Source organism: Atractosteus spatula, chromosome 3, assembly GCF_055471065.1.
Source record: "Atractosteus spatula isolate fAtrSpa1 chromosome 3, fAtrSpa1.hap1, whole genome shotgun sequence".
NCBI classification, from domain to species: Eukaryota; Metazoa; Chordata; class Actinopteri; order Semionotiformes; family Lepisosteidae; genus Atractosteus; species Atractosteus spatula.
The window spans coordinates 72,484,525-72,501,224 of record NC_142708.1 but is presented as its reverse complement, the minus strand read 5'-3'; the positions used below and the strand labels follow the sequence as shown (position 1 = coordinate 72,501,224).

At 45.0% G+C, this 16,700-nt stretch overlaps 2 protein-coding genes across 2 annotated transcripts; both read right to left on the bottom strand.

The window, feature by feature from the left end:
- Window positions 1-4,773: 4,773 nt before the first annotated feature.
- On the bottom strand, window positions 4,774-7,385 carry c5ar1 (complement C5a receptor 1). The gene is made up of 2 exons (XM_088911839.1): window positions 7,335-7,385; window positions 4,774-6,444 (listed from the first exon to the last, which is right to left on the bottom strand). Exon 2 carries the CDS (start codon window positions 6,423-6,425, stop codon window positions 5,367-5,369), a length of 1,059 nt encoding a protein of 352 aa, XP_088767965.1. The 5' UTR covers window positions 6,426-6,444; window positions 7,335-7,385; the 3' UTR covers window positions 4,774-5,366.
- Window positions 7,386-14,750: 7,365 nt separating this feature from the next.
- LOC148838686 (protein LBH-like) lies at window positions 14,751-16,394 on the bottom strand (the record flags this gene model as incomplete). Its single annotated transcript, XM_088911218.1, has 2 exons — window positions 14,751-15,047; window positions 16,362-16,394. Coding segments are annotated over 2 exons (330 nt in total), but the record flags the coding sequence as incomplete, so codon positions are not given.
- Between the last annotated feature and the right edge of the window lie 306 nt (window positions 16,395-16,700).

Sequence of the window (16,700 nt, the reverse complement as noted above, 5' to 3'; positions counted from 1 at the left end):
TGCCTGCTGCTCAGTCTCTAAGATCCTTGGATCTACTGAGTCAGCAAAATGTTCAAGACAGAACTCAACACCTGTCTTGTAGCTCCTCTTGCCTCTCCGAGGGGTGTGTTTTCTGTGAACAAATGTATAGCTTTGAATTTCCCCAGGTTTCAGGTGCAAAAACGAGAGCATTGCCGCGCGACAGTGACCTCTTGCAGTGGGGTCAGCACAACATTCACCCTGCTGGCAAGCAGTGCTAATTCACCTGCCAGGCGCTGTGGAACATGGGAACATCCGAGCGTGAATGGGCCTGGCAGCTGGGCGTGGAGAATGTGTCTCCTTCTTTCCTGAGTGAGTACAAGGTATTTGGCCTGTGAGATGAGTCTCTGACTTGGAGCGTGGATCCCCAAGCTGTGTCTGTGAAGGCAGTGGACCAAGAGAGGTATTAGCAGCAGGACATGTTGAAGCACTTGCATGTTATGCATAGCAGAATGTTTTGCGCCAGTCTTCAAAACATAGAACTGGCATTAGCAGCAGTAATAGACTGGTAGCAGCAATAGCATTATTACTATTTTGCAGCCGTTTTGCTGTATCAAGTTTAACACAGGCATCTGTGCTTGAGTCATAAATCTTATGATGTAGCTCTTTACATCAGTCAGGCTTCCTCCCGGCCGCACTCATCATCAGCTGTCTGTGGAAGCGTGTTCCATTCCCTGGCCTGCTCCTGCAGATGGATACCTATTGATCGCTCGCCCAGTGATTCCCACAGAGCTGGCTGGGCTCAATCCCATTAGCTGCAAGTCATCTCTCCAGGGACTTCTTTTGACCCTGCAACCCGGAATCGATTTCAATCGATTTACGGCAATCCAGATACAAGATGAAGATCCCCTTTTGATCCATTTCAGGTTTCTGCACAGGGTAGGCTCTTAGAGAAGCCAACATCATCACCAAAATTCAAGCCTTGAGTTGACAGACAGACATAAGGTCAAAATAGCATTCGGTACATTCGCTTTTCTATACAAAAACCTGCAGTTAGCAAAACCTGATAATAGACCAAACTGGAGTCTGTTCTCATTCCCTATAAACCAATAAAACCATTTTGCATTTTGAGTTTTTTCTTTGCTTGTAATGCCTTGTCAGTATTAGAGCTTTAGACTCAAAACATGAAATGTTACCTTAAAGGGTATCTTCCCGTCTGGGAGGCTAGGAGCTTCCAAGACTATGCTAAGCAGATTCTTGACAGTATTTTTTAGAATGTTTTTTCATAACACTGGGAAGTATTATGTTCCAGACATCCACAGCTCTCTTTGCAAAGAGCTGCCTAATACAGTTTTGTTTTCCTCTTTTTTAAACCTTTGTTGCTGTCTGGGATTCCAAAGAACAGCCCAGCTGAAGAGGACGTTGGTGGAGTGAGAGAACTGGAGGGTTGGATACTCTTCTGCTTCACCAAATGGGCAGCAAAGGAGTCCCAGCATGAAGTGGATGAGCGACAGTACAAATGTAATTTGTCATGTAGAAAATGTTTAAATCCCGAGGGAACAGAGACAGCCATACTTCCACACCTGGGCATTATTTCTGTCTAATCAGAAGGGCAGGAAGGCACAGAGAACCTCAAGAGCTCCTTCAAGGTGACACACGGGATGTCAGTAAGTCAGATGTCGAACCCAGAAGCCCTATTCTGGCAGTTTAGCATAGCTAGTCAATCTGACAGCATATCTCTGGGAGTCAGAAGTGAACCAGAGAAGCCTGGTGTTAACACAGGGTACTTAGAGATGCACATATAGGACAAATTATTTGATTTTCATTAACTCCTCCGGGAAAGACGTAATGTCATTTGTCATAATGTCATTTTTTTTAAATTGGAAGGCAATAACAGCATTTTAAATAACAAAGAATACAAAACATATGTTTCTGAAAAAAGTGCATTGTTAACCTTCATTGCCAGGCTTTTAATATGACAACAGAAAGAAGAGGCAGGAAGGATCAAGTCTGTCACCCAGGTGGATAGAGCCTGAAGATTATAAGAAAAAAATGAAAAGTACCGTGTCCTCCAAATTGAAAAAGATACTGAAAGAGAGACAAATAACTATTCCTATAGTATGTGGCTCTGTAATAGTATACCTCCAGGGGCTTCAGTAAATATTTGCACAGCACATGTACAGTACTTGTAAACAGTTATTGGAGCCTTAGAAAAAAAAAAGATTCACTCTTTCTCTTTCTTCTTCTCTCTCCCTCTCCCTCCCCACGCTCTCCTAATTTCTTCGACTCGGTTGCTATGGAGTATTTTTATATTTAGAATTGTACGCTTACGGCCAGGTTGTGGTAGCTGTTATTAAGTGGGCAGAGAAGACATCTGGCACTTGCTGCATGCACCAGGGCCTGCAAAAATTAAATTAAAAGAAAAGCTCTCCCAGTCAAAAAGAAAGAGTCCCCTGTCATTCCTGAAAGACCTGTGGTTAGCTGCACGTAGCTCCTTAAGTGTTCCTCATCCACCTCCTCCAGCAGATAATTGATTGGCAGATAATAGACTTTTTAGCAGGTCTGGGTGAGAATGAGTCACACCTGCTGGCAAAACTACAAGGACCTCCCATCCTATCTCCCAGATCAAACTAATGCACTGTGCAGTGTGCAGTAATACTGACGTGCTATATTTCTGGAGGGTTGTGAGACACTTCCTTCACCTTCCTGGACAGAGCAGTCCCCATGACTCAATCTGACTCAATACAAATGTGCAGTTCAGCTCCCACACACCATTACCTCCCCCCCCATAGGTATATCAGCTTTGTGGAATCCATGGGAAGTTAACCCAAGCCCCCCATAATGCCCCTGAGATATCTCTTGCTTCAGTGCTGTTGATGCTGTTGTCTATGGGAGGCTGCTGTGCAGGTCGGATTGGCAAGATCACATAAACCTGCTGCTCACACCACTGAAATGCCTGCAGGGAACAGGTCAGGGACATTGGTGGATCAATCAGCTACTGGCAAGATCACAAGAGAGATGGACTTCTCCCTTGCCCAGCCTTTCTTGTCAGTGTAGAATCTTAATCTCTTTTTCTTGCTGACAGGGAGCAGTAGAATAGCGGTGGCGATGGTTGGGGGGTCAGAGGTGGAGGGTGGGGGGGGGTTACTCTGTTGACTGGGGGTCTTGGAGCTGGGGGGTGGAGGGTTAGCGCTTTCAGGTAGAATAAACAGCCGGCAGTAATGAAAAGGCAATTTGCAAGATTGCTGCAGGCTCTGACGTGATGGAGCACTTAATGTGGCCAGACATCCATCTTAATCGAGCTCGTCCACATCCCCGTATCTCCCAGCATGGAGGCGAGCTCCCAGGCGCGCGGCCCCAGCACAGCGATCAGCGCTAATGCAGGGCTCCTCACCTCTGATCACGCTCCCTTACTGCCTCTCTCTACCTCTCCTTCACTCTCTGGCTGGTCTGCTGTGGCTCTGTTTGCCAGTATATTACCAGACTGAGCTTCGCCATGCTCACTGAACTGACTGTTGATCTCGATGCGGCTGAGCCAGGGAGTGCATCCATCCAATTTATCAGGACAGGACTCAATAAGGAGATCAAGAGATAAATTCAGCAGCGTAGGCAGACCGACCCTAATAAATTTGCCAGATGGGCCCATGTGTATAAATAATACGTAATTGGAACCCAGAGTGTGGCGGCTGTCGGGGAAAAGAAATGCGATTTATCACAGGTTTAGCTGAAATTAGATCACGGCAAGTCTCCTGATGCTCTGCAGCCCGCACGAAAGGAAACCGTCTCTCTCAGAAAGACAGAGAGGTGCCGAGATCGCATGGTCTTTATCTCACTCGCTTTCCCACAAGTCCAGGCCTGGGACCTGCCCGACAGAGCCAGGAAAAGCTGGAAGCTGTGAACCACCCACCGGCGGCAGAGCCAGTCAGCTGGCATTCACAGACACTGGCGTTCTGGGTCATCTTATCATGCGGTAATTATGTACCGAAAGAGGGACAAGGAGCCAGCATTTGAGCAACAAGTTTATATTATTTAACGAACCTGTGGGTGCCCGGGCTGCCATTTGTGCTGCCACAGAAAGCTGTGAACAGTTTATCGAAATGTGTAACAGCCGACGTAGACACGACATTTGAGAGGCTGGCTACAGTCACAGTACAAAGTGCTAAGCATGTCAGCATCCCTCGTAAAGAATGCTAAGATCTAAACCTCCCCCCCAGTATTTGGCTTCTTAAAGAAAATCCCAGATGTCCATTTTCCATTGTTTACAGGAGTCTCCAGCAAAGGTCCTCAGGAGTCCCAGTCCAGTCTTACCACCCGTATCTAAAGAATGGTAGTGCTTAGAAGTCAGTTAAGAAAGCCGTGTGCACAATTAAGGGAACTCCGATCCATGTGGGCTGTCGATTTCTGTTCCAGATTATTCCTAAATGAGTTAATTTAACAAATTTAAAAAGGCTCACCCTTTCTTTGGTGTTGCCAGTATGTATAATGTTTCATATTTTAAAGAGCTAATTAATTGTTTCAGAAACAAAACGGTAATCCAGGAGTACAAGTTAAACAAGTAAAAAAAAGGGAAAACAGGAATAATAATATCGTTCAGATTCCCTGATTGGAGATATGCGTCAGGACTGTAAATATGATTAGAGTTAGGTATCTCAGAGATATTAAAGAATTACTATATAAATTTCTGCGTTGAAGGCTCTGTCTTTGGAAAGCTCGTCACCCTTTTCCAGCCTCTCACTGCCATCTTGTGGCACGATTGCTGTAACTGCGCCTGAAGAAAAAAAATCACTTCCGAAAAGCATCAGCCAACAAGGATTTGAAAAGATAAAATCACTTTATTAGCCACGTACAGTTGCTTGCATTAGGAATTTGTCTTTTCGCAGACCCCAGCTTGCTCTCCATGAGACACACAGACAGGGAGAGAGAAGCCTGGGGTCAGAGCACATGGTCAGCCATTGTACAGCACCCCTGGGGCAGTTGGGGTTAAGGGCCTTGCTCAGGGGCCCAGCGGAGGAGGATTCCTCTGCCAGCCACAGGACTTGAACCGGCAACCTGCCAGCCACAGGCACAGATCCTAAGCCACAGAGCCACTGCTCAGAACCGCCCCAAAAAAGCACTTTTTTTTAAAAAATGAACTACAACTAATATGGAACTTTTACGAACATACCATTAAAAAGCACAAACATTTTCATGCTCTGTATATGTCTTAAAAAGAGGCACATGGAATTGATTTCATTTTGATTTCATGGAATTTTCTCATTTAGCGAACAGAGCTCTTTTCAATCTACTGTCTGCTCAACAGGTGATGTACAGCGGTAGAAGTTCTATGTATCAATCTGACAAAATGCTGAAGCTCTTGAGGACCCTTCTCTGTCTCCGAGCACCATCTCCCTTGGACTGTCTGCACCCCTTCAGCACATGTTTTCCCGGGGCTTGTCTGACGTCATCGTGGTCATGGAAGGGCCACTGGGAAATGCCTTATGGGAGTCCTCCGAGAGGAAGTTCACCATCACGCTCTTGAGGGACCTCCGCAGGCTGTCCTTGAAGCTGCGGCCCACGCACACGTACAGCAGGGGGTTGAGGCAGCTGTTGAGGTAAGCCAAGCACAGGCAGAAGATGTCCGCTTGGCGAATATGGAACATCTGTGGGGAGTTGCTGGGTGTGAGGGCCAGGAAAAACCCCACGATGTGATAGGGAAACCAGCAGACGAAGAAGCCCAGGACCACCGCGCAGATCACCCGCAGGGTCTTGCGGGACTTGCTCCTGCCTTGGTTGGCCCTCGTGTAAACCACATAGTGGCACATCACGATCACCATGAAGGGACCCAAGAACCCCACCAGGAACCGGAACACGGCGAAGCCCACCCCCTCCGATTCCGTGTACGAGGAGTGGCAGAGGATTTTGTTTCCCAGGGGGTCATGCAATTCCTCCCTGTATATGAACAGCGGAGTGCAGAAGAGCAACGCCAGAACCCAGACCAGCAGGCAGACCCACTGGGCCTTTGCGGGCGTTCGCCAGTTCTGGCACCACACCGGCCTGCTCACGAGCAACAGGCGGTCCAGGCTGATGACGGTCAGCAGGAAGATGCTACAGAACATGTTGAGGAAGATCAGGGCGTTGATCACCTTGCAGGCCACATTGCCGAAGGGCCAGTGGTAGTCCATGGCCAGGGTGGAGATGAGGAAAGGCAGGGAGAGGCAGCACAGCAGGTCAGCCACAGCCAGGTTGAGGAACCACGTTGTGTTGACAGAGCGCTTCATGCGAAATCCAGAGATCCAGATGACCAGGGTGTTGCCAGGAACGCCCAACAGGAGGACCAGGCTATAGATCACCATAAATATGAGCTGTTCTTTACCAAAGGTTGAACTTGAATCTGATGACCAGTCTGAGTAATTATCCCAATCATCATAATCGGATTGGTTGAAGGCAGAATAATTAGATCCATCTGCAGCATAAGAGAAGTTATCCATGTTGAATTAGATGATAGTCCTGAAAAAAAGGAAGCCCACAATAAGTGAAGAGTCAGCTGGAATAGCTCCAGCTTTGCAGCTAAGCTCATCCTCTGCTTCAATGTGTAGCCTTTCTCCCTTGTGCTTCAAGGAAGTTTTTCCAAATTAGAATTTGAATACTTGTGCTATAGTCAAAACTGGAGTAATGTACACTGGGCTATAACTTTTAAAACATGATCCCTCACCCTGCTCAGACATTGTTGGCAAATTATATCTGAAATTAAACACGACCAATGGATGATGTAGCACTGCTGGTTCCACAGGAGGCAGAAGATCTAAGAAAAGTCTTCACCGTTTTATTGATCCAATGAACCAAGGGTGACCACTGACAGGATAACATTGGCACCCTAGCCAGATCTATTTATTCTGTATTCCATTTCTACTGTTTGCATTTGTATTAATAATTTACTATATTGTGTTTTTTATGTCCTTTTCACCAGCTTCACTGATTCTTTAGCTAAACCCCCTTGTTTGATTCGGAGAGGAGTTGCATAGTTTCCTGTGTTACACATAAGAGTGTAATAGTTACACAAAGCATCTAAAAACAACCTTTCTGGCACGACCACGTCGAACAAAACCTTTTGTAACAACACTACCAGCAATATGATTTTTCAATCTTCAGTAATAAGGATGAGTTTAAAACTTCGGTCTTCCTTTACCATAGAAGTGGGAGCCTTGACAGAAATCCTGTACTGGGACAGTTTAAGAATAAGAATAAGAATAAGAATAAGAATAACAATAATCAGGTTGATGGCTCATAAGAATAAGAATAAGAATAAGAATAATCAGGTTGATGGCTCCCGATGTACATTCCAAGAAAGATTTTTTATCACTGTTGCTCTTATGATTAGTAATATTAAGGAGACATACCTTAAGTAATCCGCTGTATATAGCGCAGAGCTGAACTGCAGTGCAGAGCTGAGCTGCAGTTGAGAAACTCAGCCTCAAAGTACATCCCTCTGAGGCATTATCTTCTGTGGTTTTTTTAACTTGTTTCCTGTTCTAACTGCTTCCTCCAGTGTACACTGCATCGGCAAAAAATGACTGGACTCTCCTAGCAGCCAGTTTGTTTAGTCAAAGTCATCGCCGTACAATCGTTCCATTTGAAAGGATTTGCCCAGCCATTCTGATCTTGGCATGACAGAGAAAGTATTCATTCTCCTGTGAAGTTCACTCCTCAGAAGAACATACCGTTCTCTCATATTTTTGTAATGGAAGCTTATGGCAGCAAGATGAACTAAGAGCAGACAATAGGCATCTAAAACTTCTGTATGAAGGATACAATTTTCTTTCAATAACATATAGCTCTAAAGATGAGTCATTGCTGCGAGACACAAAAGTGGCCACCACCTTATGAAACGCAAGCACAATAACAGATAAAAATCCCTTACTTCAGCAGGATCAGTCACATGGTGTAGTCCTCTCTGATGTGACACCTTAAAAAACAGCCAACGTGTCACCTGCTGGAAGCCCACATTGCTCACCTAAGAATCCTGACAGCCAGAGGTGTTTTAGGTCAGGCTGAGCAAGTAATTCTACAAAATTATGTTAAAATTGGAGGACTCTAGTTTGGAAGAGCTGGCTCAGGCAGATGTTGGACTGAATGAAGAATGCAAATTGAACACTGTCATCACTGACCTTTTGAATATGTGAGATGAAAGTTATTTTATGCAGCAACAGGGGTTGTAGGATGATCAAGCTGAGCTGAGCCCAGGACGGGGGAAACAAGTATAGAAAACCTCAAAGGTACCGGCATGCACATATGTATTCAGATTCAACTGTGAAATACAAAATAAAACAAATCATGGAAAATATGCGGAAGTGAACAAGAGGCACATTTTCACACAAGGGATTATGGGAGTCTTGACAACCTACTCCGCCATGTTGTGGCTGATACCTTGGCTTCTTTCAAGAAGCAGTTAGATGAGATCCTTAGAGCTTCTGGTAAAATCATTGACATTCCTTGATTTTATTTACATTTTAAATATAGCTACAGGTTGCAACATCTCTGCAACTCCTGTGGCATTTGCACATTAAGCAGTCTCACTTCCTTATCTTCAAGTGTTGTGGGTGGTGTTATTTTTCCATCTTCTACCACGTGGTTGTTACCCTACTGACTGATTTCAACACGCGCCATACAGTAAACTTGGCCCATTGCTACATATAAACCCTTATATAGCCCTTGTTTAGTTGGGGGAATATACTGTAACGCTTACGGCCGACAGGCACTGTGTAAGAGCCGGCGTACCAGAGCAGGTGACGTCACCGCCCTTCCCTGTGATAGCAGGACTACAGCTACTGGGCTGTAGGGAGATCTCTCTTTAGCTCACGGGGCTAGGTCGCTGCAGAGAGACGCGGAAGTCCCGGGTTCGAGCCCCGGACAGTGTGGGGCCGACCTGATGCGGCAAGGGCGCCCGCCTGAGCCCCCGTTGCGTTACAATACTTTGTTGATTTTTCAAAAGGAAACTCATTCCAGAAGTGCAGGTTCTTGGGCTTTCACTGCAAACAGGAACCAAAAATACTTAGATATAATTTTGTACTGAAAATGTGTGTTTTGAGAAAAAAAAATGCTAGGAAGCCAGACTTAGTTCTTGGTGTGACATGGCCAGTTTTGCCGTTACTGTCTCAGTCAACAGCACCTACAACAGTTAACATAACAAACAGGATTGCTGGTATGTTTCTTCAGCATGCCAGAGAAACAAAGTGATACACAGACTTTGCACTCAATGAAGACTTCATACTTAACGAAGACTGAAACAATCCTCATATTTGTTACGGTGACAGTGTCCGAAGTCACTGTCCTCTAACCATGTTAATTTTCTGTGGGTTTCACAAAGAAGTCAAAACTTTAGGCGAGGGACTTTGAATTCCTTTGAGCTGTTACAAACATAATCAGAAAGTGGATTCATTTTTCCATCAGCTAAGCATCTATTTGTAGTGGGATCACTTGAAGAGCTTTTTTCACTACGGAGTCCAAAAGTGCTTATCAAAATTTCTCTAGGAACAACCACATCCAAGAGCTGAATGCTTTGCGAATTTTTGGACTACTTGGTGAGATACGTTTGGCTTAACCTGCTTGGTTATCGGGTAGCTTTGTGACCACAGGCAAACAGGCTGGAACCCCATTCAAATGGTGTGAAGCAAGGGATAGCCGCAGGGTGGGGTTGGTGTTACAGTTCCAGCTCCTCGCTGCCAGAGGGCGACTCCAGCACCGGTTGCTGGCCCAGCTGCGCAGCAGAGGCGCAGACCACGCAGACGGCTGCATTAAGTCTTAGCCAATCATAGACTGACACCGGAACAATAGGTTTATTCCATGCTGAAAAAAAGAAGAAAGAAAACACAACGTTTCTGCCGTGGAGCCTTCTTCAGGTGTGAGAGAGACAGGGCAGTGGGCAAAGGTAAAGTAGCGGGAGAACAAAGGTTGGGAGGGAGGAGGAGTGAGAGGCGGGAGCAGGGGACAGAAAGAGAGGCCAATCAAGAGGTGTGAAGTCAGAATGGGTGCAGAGAGGTGTGAAATGAAACTTCCAATGAATGGAGAAAATTTAAAAGAACAGTAGTCTGTCGTTAAGAGAAGGGAGAATGTGTGATCCTCGCTGCAGAATAATTTTGGTTTCGGTGGTCTTTCTGATGTATGAGTTCGGAAAACCGTCTTTGAGAACACAGACGGAGAGATTGGAGTGGTCGTGGCCGTCAGAGGTGAAATGAGAAACAATGGGCTTGGAGAGATCTTTAATCTTCACAGCCCTGACATGTTCTCTGAAGCGGTCTCCGAGTCTCCTTCCTGTTTCTCCACTGTAGATGGCTGGGCATTTACTGCAAGAGATACAGTAAATAAGGTTGCTGGAGGTACAAGATGCTGTCTGGGTGATCCGGAATTGTCCTGAGGGGCCTTGAATGAGTGTGGTGGTGGATGTGTGCTTGCAGGTGATACAGCGATCTCTGTTGCAAGGGAAACTTCCATTCATTGGAAGTTTCATTTCACACCTCTCTGCACCCATTCTGACTTCACACCTCTTGATTGGCCTCTCTTTCTGTCCCCTGCTCCCGCCTCTCACTCCTCCTCCCTCCCAACCTTTGTTCTCCCGCTACTTTACCTTTGCCCACTGCCCTGTCTCTCTCACACCTGAAGAAGGCTCCACGGCAGAAACGTTGTGTTCTCTTTCTTCTTTTTTTCAGCATGGAATAAACCTATTACTTGTTCCTTTGCAGCCTACGCATGCTGACTCAGCTCCCCACCTGAACTAACATAGACTGACACCTCCTAGCCCAGCTCTATATATTCAGTGCTCTCATTCACTTCAGCGTCCAATCTTTTAACCTCTGGCCTGAGCTCCAGACTGTTACCCCCCCCCCCCCCGATTCTTGTATTTGTAGCCCTGCTCTTGTCCTTCTTTCTTCCATTATTTTCTCTCCTCTTTCCGTTCCTCCACTTTTTGATGTTTTCTCCTCAAATTCCCTTGCTGGTTTCTGGATTCGATCTCCTCCCGGACCTTGTCTGTGAATGTAGTGTCTGGTTGTTTCTTAAAAAACCGAGTCTGTCAGCACTTGCCCAGGGTCCCCATTCCTGCTCATTTGGCTGTCTGGGCTGCCCATACAGACAGGGTGGAGAAGCGCTGCTTCAGACGAACGCCAAGGGAGGCGTTTGAGGTCAGTATATAAGGGCTAATTTTGTAATGAAATTACATAATCGTACAGCCGCATGAGAGTGCCTTGACATTGTTATCCTTCCCAAGCTTCAGAGGAAAACAAATCAGTGTTTTTCTATGATTTTATTTGAAGGATGAATGAGCGCAGCAAATCTAGAACTTCAGCAAAAAAGTGCAGATAAGCAATGGGGCACCAGAGCATCTGGAAAACAACTGCCGCCCATCAGCTGCCCTGCAATGGCAGTCCGTTCGTTTGAACTTCATGCGTCCAGGTGGGGCTGCACACTGGTGGGGGTGGTGGGGATCCCCATTACCTGTAAAGCGCTTTGAGTGGAGTGTCCAGAAAAGCGCTATATAAGTGTAAGCAATTATTATTATTATTAAATATAAATTTACATTTTTCTGCTGGATTTCCTTTTTTTCCAGACAATTTATATATCAGTATTTGTATTCATATTTTCCATTGGTGCAGCAGGTTTGTCACCAGAGGTTCTGCCTCGACGATCTGGGTTCAATACCCGCTTACAGCACACATTTTTGGGGCACTGTGGCATTCTGGCGAAGGATCTGCACCTGTGGCTGGATGGTTGCCGGTTCAAATCCCACAGCTGGCAGAGGAATCCTACTCTGTTGGGCCCCTAAGCAAGGCCCTTAATCTCAGCTGTTCTGGGGCACTCTATAAGTAGCTGCCCCTGTGCTCTGACCCCCAGCTTCTCTCCCTGTCTGTGTGTCTCATGGAGAGCAAGCTGGGGTCTGTGAAAAGACAAATTCCTAATGCAAGAAATTGTATATGGCCAATAAAGTGATTTTACTTCAGGTTGTTTTTCATTTCCTTTGCACAAAATAGGGATACTGTCAACCTGCTTCCTTCAGATTTCATAACACATTGCACAATGTGTATTGCATAGTGTGCTTAGACAAGCTGGTGTTTGGACAGAATTGATCAAACAGGAAAATGACGACATTTGGAGCATGTTCCCAAAATGCTCAGTTCCCATAGTTCCCCTCCTAGGGCATCACTGACTGAACCCAAACTCAAGATACCCAGTCTTGAGTTTGTGAGCAAAGCCAGCCCCTCTTTTGATCAGATTGGCGGTGATACATGTATTCTATCCGTGCAGAAAAAAACATACCTGCGCCTCTTGGCCAAAATACAAAGGACCCTGCTGTCAAATGTAGAGAAAACAGGCTGTTGACTTCAGGAGGCTGCCCAGGTGATAAATATATATTAGGGCTGTTATTCAGTTAAACTATTTGCAAGATGTGGGAGCATTAGTTGAATCATTGGTTGATTAATCTGTGTATTTTGTGTGATAATAAAATTAAAATGCCATTTTGCACAGTAATACTTTGATAAAAGCTAGGAAATACAATGGTCTAAGAAAGTACAAACAACATATTTTATATTTTACATAGTATTTGTATTTTTATCTCTAAATTTTAAACTATAAAACAAGCATGGCATAGTAATTAGCGCAAAAACAAGCAATCCCACTTCATGTGCCTTTTTTTGGGCTGGGTAAGTCACAAGTGTTTAGTGCCTTATATGCTATGCTGCCCCCTGTGGAATACATACTGGTCTGATGTCTGATGGAAACAGCAAAAAGCCCAGGAGATCATTGCAGTGGAGGGATCCCTAATATTTTGGCCAGTGGCTTGGTATACATACTATATTACAGTGTTTAAAAAAGGTGGCAACTTACATTAAAATATATCTTTAAAAAACATGATGCAATACATTTTTAAATACATTTATGTTCAAATTAATTTAAATCATATTAAAATCTACACAATAGTATCTTAATGTCTACTTACATTTTCGTATGCATTGCACTATGTATTTTCCAAATTACTCTTTTATTGATGGTATTTGAAACACACAGTACATTCACAAAACCGGCCTGCATGTTTCTCTTACAGATTAGAGGAAGAGGCTCAACTCTAGCAGCCTCCACCTGGCCTCACCAGCAGTGGCATGCAAGCAGGAGCTGCGATGAGGTCAGGGAAAGCAGCCTTCTTGCAGAGACCTCTGACCCCTGAGCTCTGAAGTGCACTGTTTCTCTACAGCAGCGGTGACTGAGTCCAGGGCTGACAGCTAAGTGACAATCGCTGTCAGTGTCTTGCCCCCCCTCAATCTATTCTTTTATAGCCCCCAGTGCGAAAAGAGATTAATGCACTAGCTGCACTAGGCAGCCTCAATAACACAAGAACCTCTCAGATTGCCCTGACTGCACTGGTGCCATCAATACTGTGCACAGAAACACAGCGCAGATTGCATTAGCACCGTAACAGAGAATACCCTGCATAGAAATATATTCTAGACTGCCTTAGCTAGTTGTACTGATATCAGAGAACATCTTACATAATCACTTTGTGCCTTAACTACACATTTATCATAATGCCTTACATTGATGGCCTTACAGTGCCCTATTACCTTAGCAGAGCAGGTATCAGAGAAAAACATATCTCTGATATGATGTGTTAGAGAACATTAGACTAACACAGTGCAGAGAAGATTGCCATAGTTATGCAAGTAGTGGAGGATACTTCACACTGAATAGTGCTTCCATAGAAACAGTGCATATATACTGTATTACAGAGGATATCTTACTTAGCAAAACACTGCAGGTTAACCGAGCACTGCAAGTATCAGAGAATACTAAGCACAGAGACCAATACAGTGCAAACTGCCCTAGCTGCACAGCTATTGTAGGATGCTATATAACATGCAGAAACACACTGTTGCCGGCCCTATCTGTGCAGCCGTTACACAACACTATGAAGAGTATCTGAATGTGAACTGCCCTGGCTCCATGTGTTTCAGAGAATGTGACATTGTACTTGAGCCATCCTAGATTCCCACTGTTTCTGAGAAGGGGTGTTCAGGATCAGATTTTCGGAGCCCTAAATTGGAGAATTATTGCTGAAAGGAACTGCAAAAGGCAGACATACTAGAGTTCTCTCAATGTTCTCTTTGAAAATGGGAAATTCTCAATTTAAGGATATGCCCATCCTAATACTATATGTAACAGTTATGTTGAACTTAAAAATGAGTAGACACCGTAACATCAGGAGGTGCAGATCAGCCTGGGTGTCTGTCCTATGGTGCTTGTGATTTTGGAGTAGACTCTTTCTCTCACTGAAAGGAGAGGGTGTCTTCTTCGAAATCCTGTACTTTCGTAAATCTGCTGGGAGATAGGAGAGGAGAGGAGAGGAAAACAGCAGTCACGGTCATTGAAGGAGGACATATGTAACCCAGATAACACTTCGTTCTTTATGACTGTTGACATACAGACATAACAGGTTTTCATAAAAATACATAACATTTGTCATAACAGCAGGGGTCTGTATGTTCTGCCAATGTTTGCATTCTTTCAAGTCATTATACTGTCAGCCTGGTCTCTGGAAGCCCCTCAGACAGTTCAAAACATTTGAAAATGGGGGGAGATTCAGATGCCTCCTGATATTAGTGCTGTGGATTATCTGGAACAGATGGATATCGGCACAACCTCGGCAGAAACGGCACGTCTGGGTGAATGCTGTTAGTGACGGAGGAGTGTGGCCAGGGGGTACACGGGCAAACTGGGGTGACATTGTTGGTGACACCTGGTCACAACGTACCGAGGAGACCGTCCTTCGATCAGCACCCGCCTTTGCCCCGCGCCGCCTCTTCCTCTTCCTCCTCCTCCCCGCCTCCCTCATCTTCGCCCCAGTCGGCGATGTTGGCCGGGGGGATGCACTGCTCCAGGAAGAGGTCCTCGTCCTCCTCGAAGGAGCCCAGGTCGTCGGGGGGCCAGCGCAGCTCGCCACTCTCCACCTCGCTCACCTCCGTGGGCTCCACCACGATGGAGGGCAGGCGCTCCTTCTGCCTGGGGCAGCCAGCCTCACCGCCCCAGCCCCCCGGCCCTAGGGCCGTCTCCACGGGGTCTGGGAAGATCTGAGCGGAGAGAGAGGGAGAGAGCGAGGCAAAGTCAACAGGCAACAGGCCCCCGACACCCTGCCCTGCATTGCTGGCTCTTATCATTAACAATTTTATTATTATTATTATTATTATTATTATTATTATTTCCTTTGCATGCAGTGTTATCCAGGGAGATTATCAGAAGCTGAAAAACAGATAATGGCAATCAAAAAACCCTACAATTTATCCTCACCCAAAATCATACTCTAATACTGTTATGAAAATATTGTAGCAGTAAAATAATAATTCAATAGCTCAATTTCAGCACACGTCAAAATACAATCAATTTCCAGAACCATGTCAAAACAAATAGAATATATTTTCCTACAAAATGTGTAACAGAAATTGCTCTAAGTTCATTCTGAGTTTCTTGCATTTCAAGTTTTTGATCTTTGCATTTTATCTTTTGTGTAATGGCTGTGCCTTTTGTACCCACTGTTGCTGTTGTCAAGGTGATGCGCTAGCTATTGTCTCAGAACAGTCCTTCTTAGACACCATTTGTCCTGCTAGATGTACAGAAAACACATGTTGAGGAGAGAGCTTGACAGAGACTGGCTCTGATCTTGACAAAGTAACATAACAACTTCAGAGGAAGTAACAAAACTGAAGGACGCAACAGCTCATACTGTCATCATTTCAGATGACGATCTGGCTTTACAACAGTTTTTGTGCAATATATGCCAGGGACTTGTGCAAAATATTTATATTTATATTTATATTGTGCAATACAACTTTTTGTGTACTGTTCTGGTTTGTTCTTTGTATGTTCTGGACTGTGAGTAACTCTTCTTAGTTCACTTCTCACTGTACTGATTGTATTGTATGTATTGTATTATTATTGTATCATTTCGTTACACTGTGCTGTGCTGACTGTGTTAAGCTGCTGTTGCACTGCAATTTCCCAATAAAGTATCTACAGTATCTACTATCTTAACTAGAGAATGTACTTCAATGTTAAGCTGCTTCGGCTGACACCCTTAATTCTGTATACACACTAGAAATGAAGAGTGACTGTGATTAACTTATTGAGATGCAATTAACTCGAGGGAACAGAAACTATAAGTTGTCTGTCTTCACATTTCAGTCTACAGGAATGCAATGTTGCAGTACTGGGAAAAAATTAGACTGATTTTTTGTTTACATTTTTGCACAACATCGAGGGAACTAAACACAGAAACAGAAATGTGAAGAATGCAGTTTTTATACCGCAAAATATATTAATTATTGGATTTTCACAGACCACATAGTTTCCCGTTTTGTATCGCAATCCAGTCCAGTCCTGTTCGGTACCTGGAATGGCAGCCTGTCCCCTTTCCTCTGCGGCGTAGCTTCCCCGAGGGCAGAATCTTGCGGGCAGACCACTTCCATCACTCTGCGGGGACCGAAAGACAGACCAGCCGCGGCCTCATCAACAACGAAACAGGCAGCCGAGCACATGGGTGGGACTGACACAGGGGGGCGTCTGGCACAAGTACAAGGCAAGGACACCTTTCCTGTCACGTATCCACTTCACTGACGTCAAGCTGATGGCCAGCAACAGACAGACAGTGACACTGTTCCATACTGACTGAAGAGGAGACAGATTGACTCTGCTGTCTCTAAGAGGAAAACTGAGCAGGTGGTATCTTG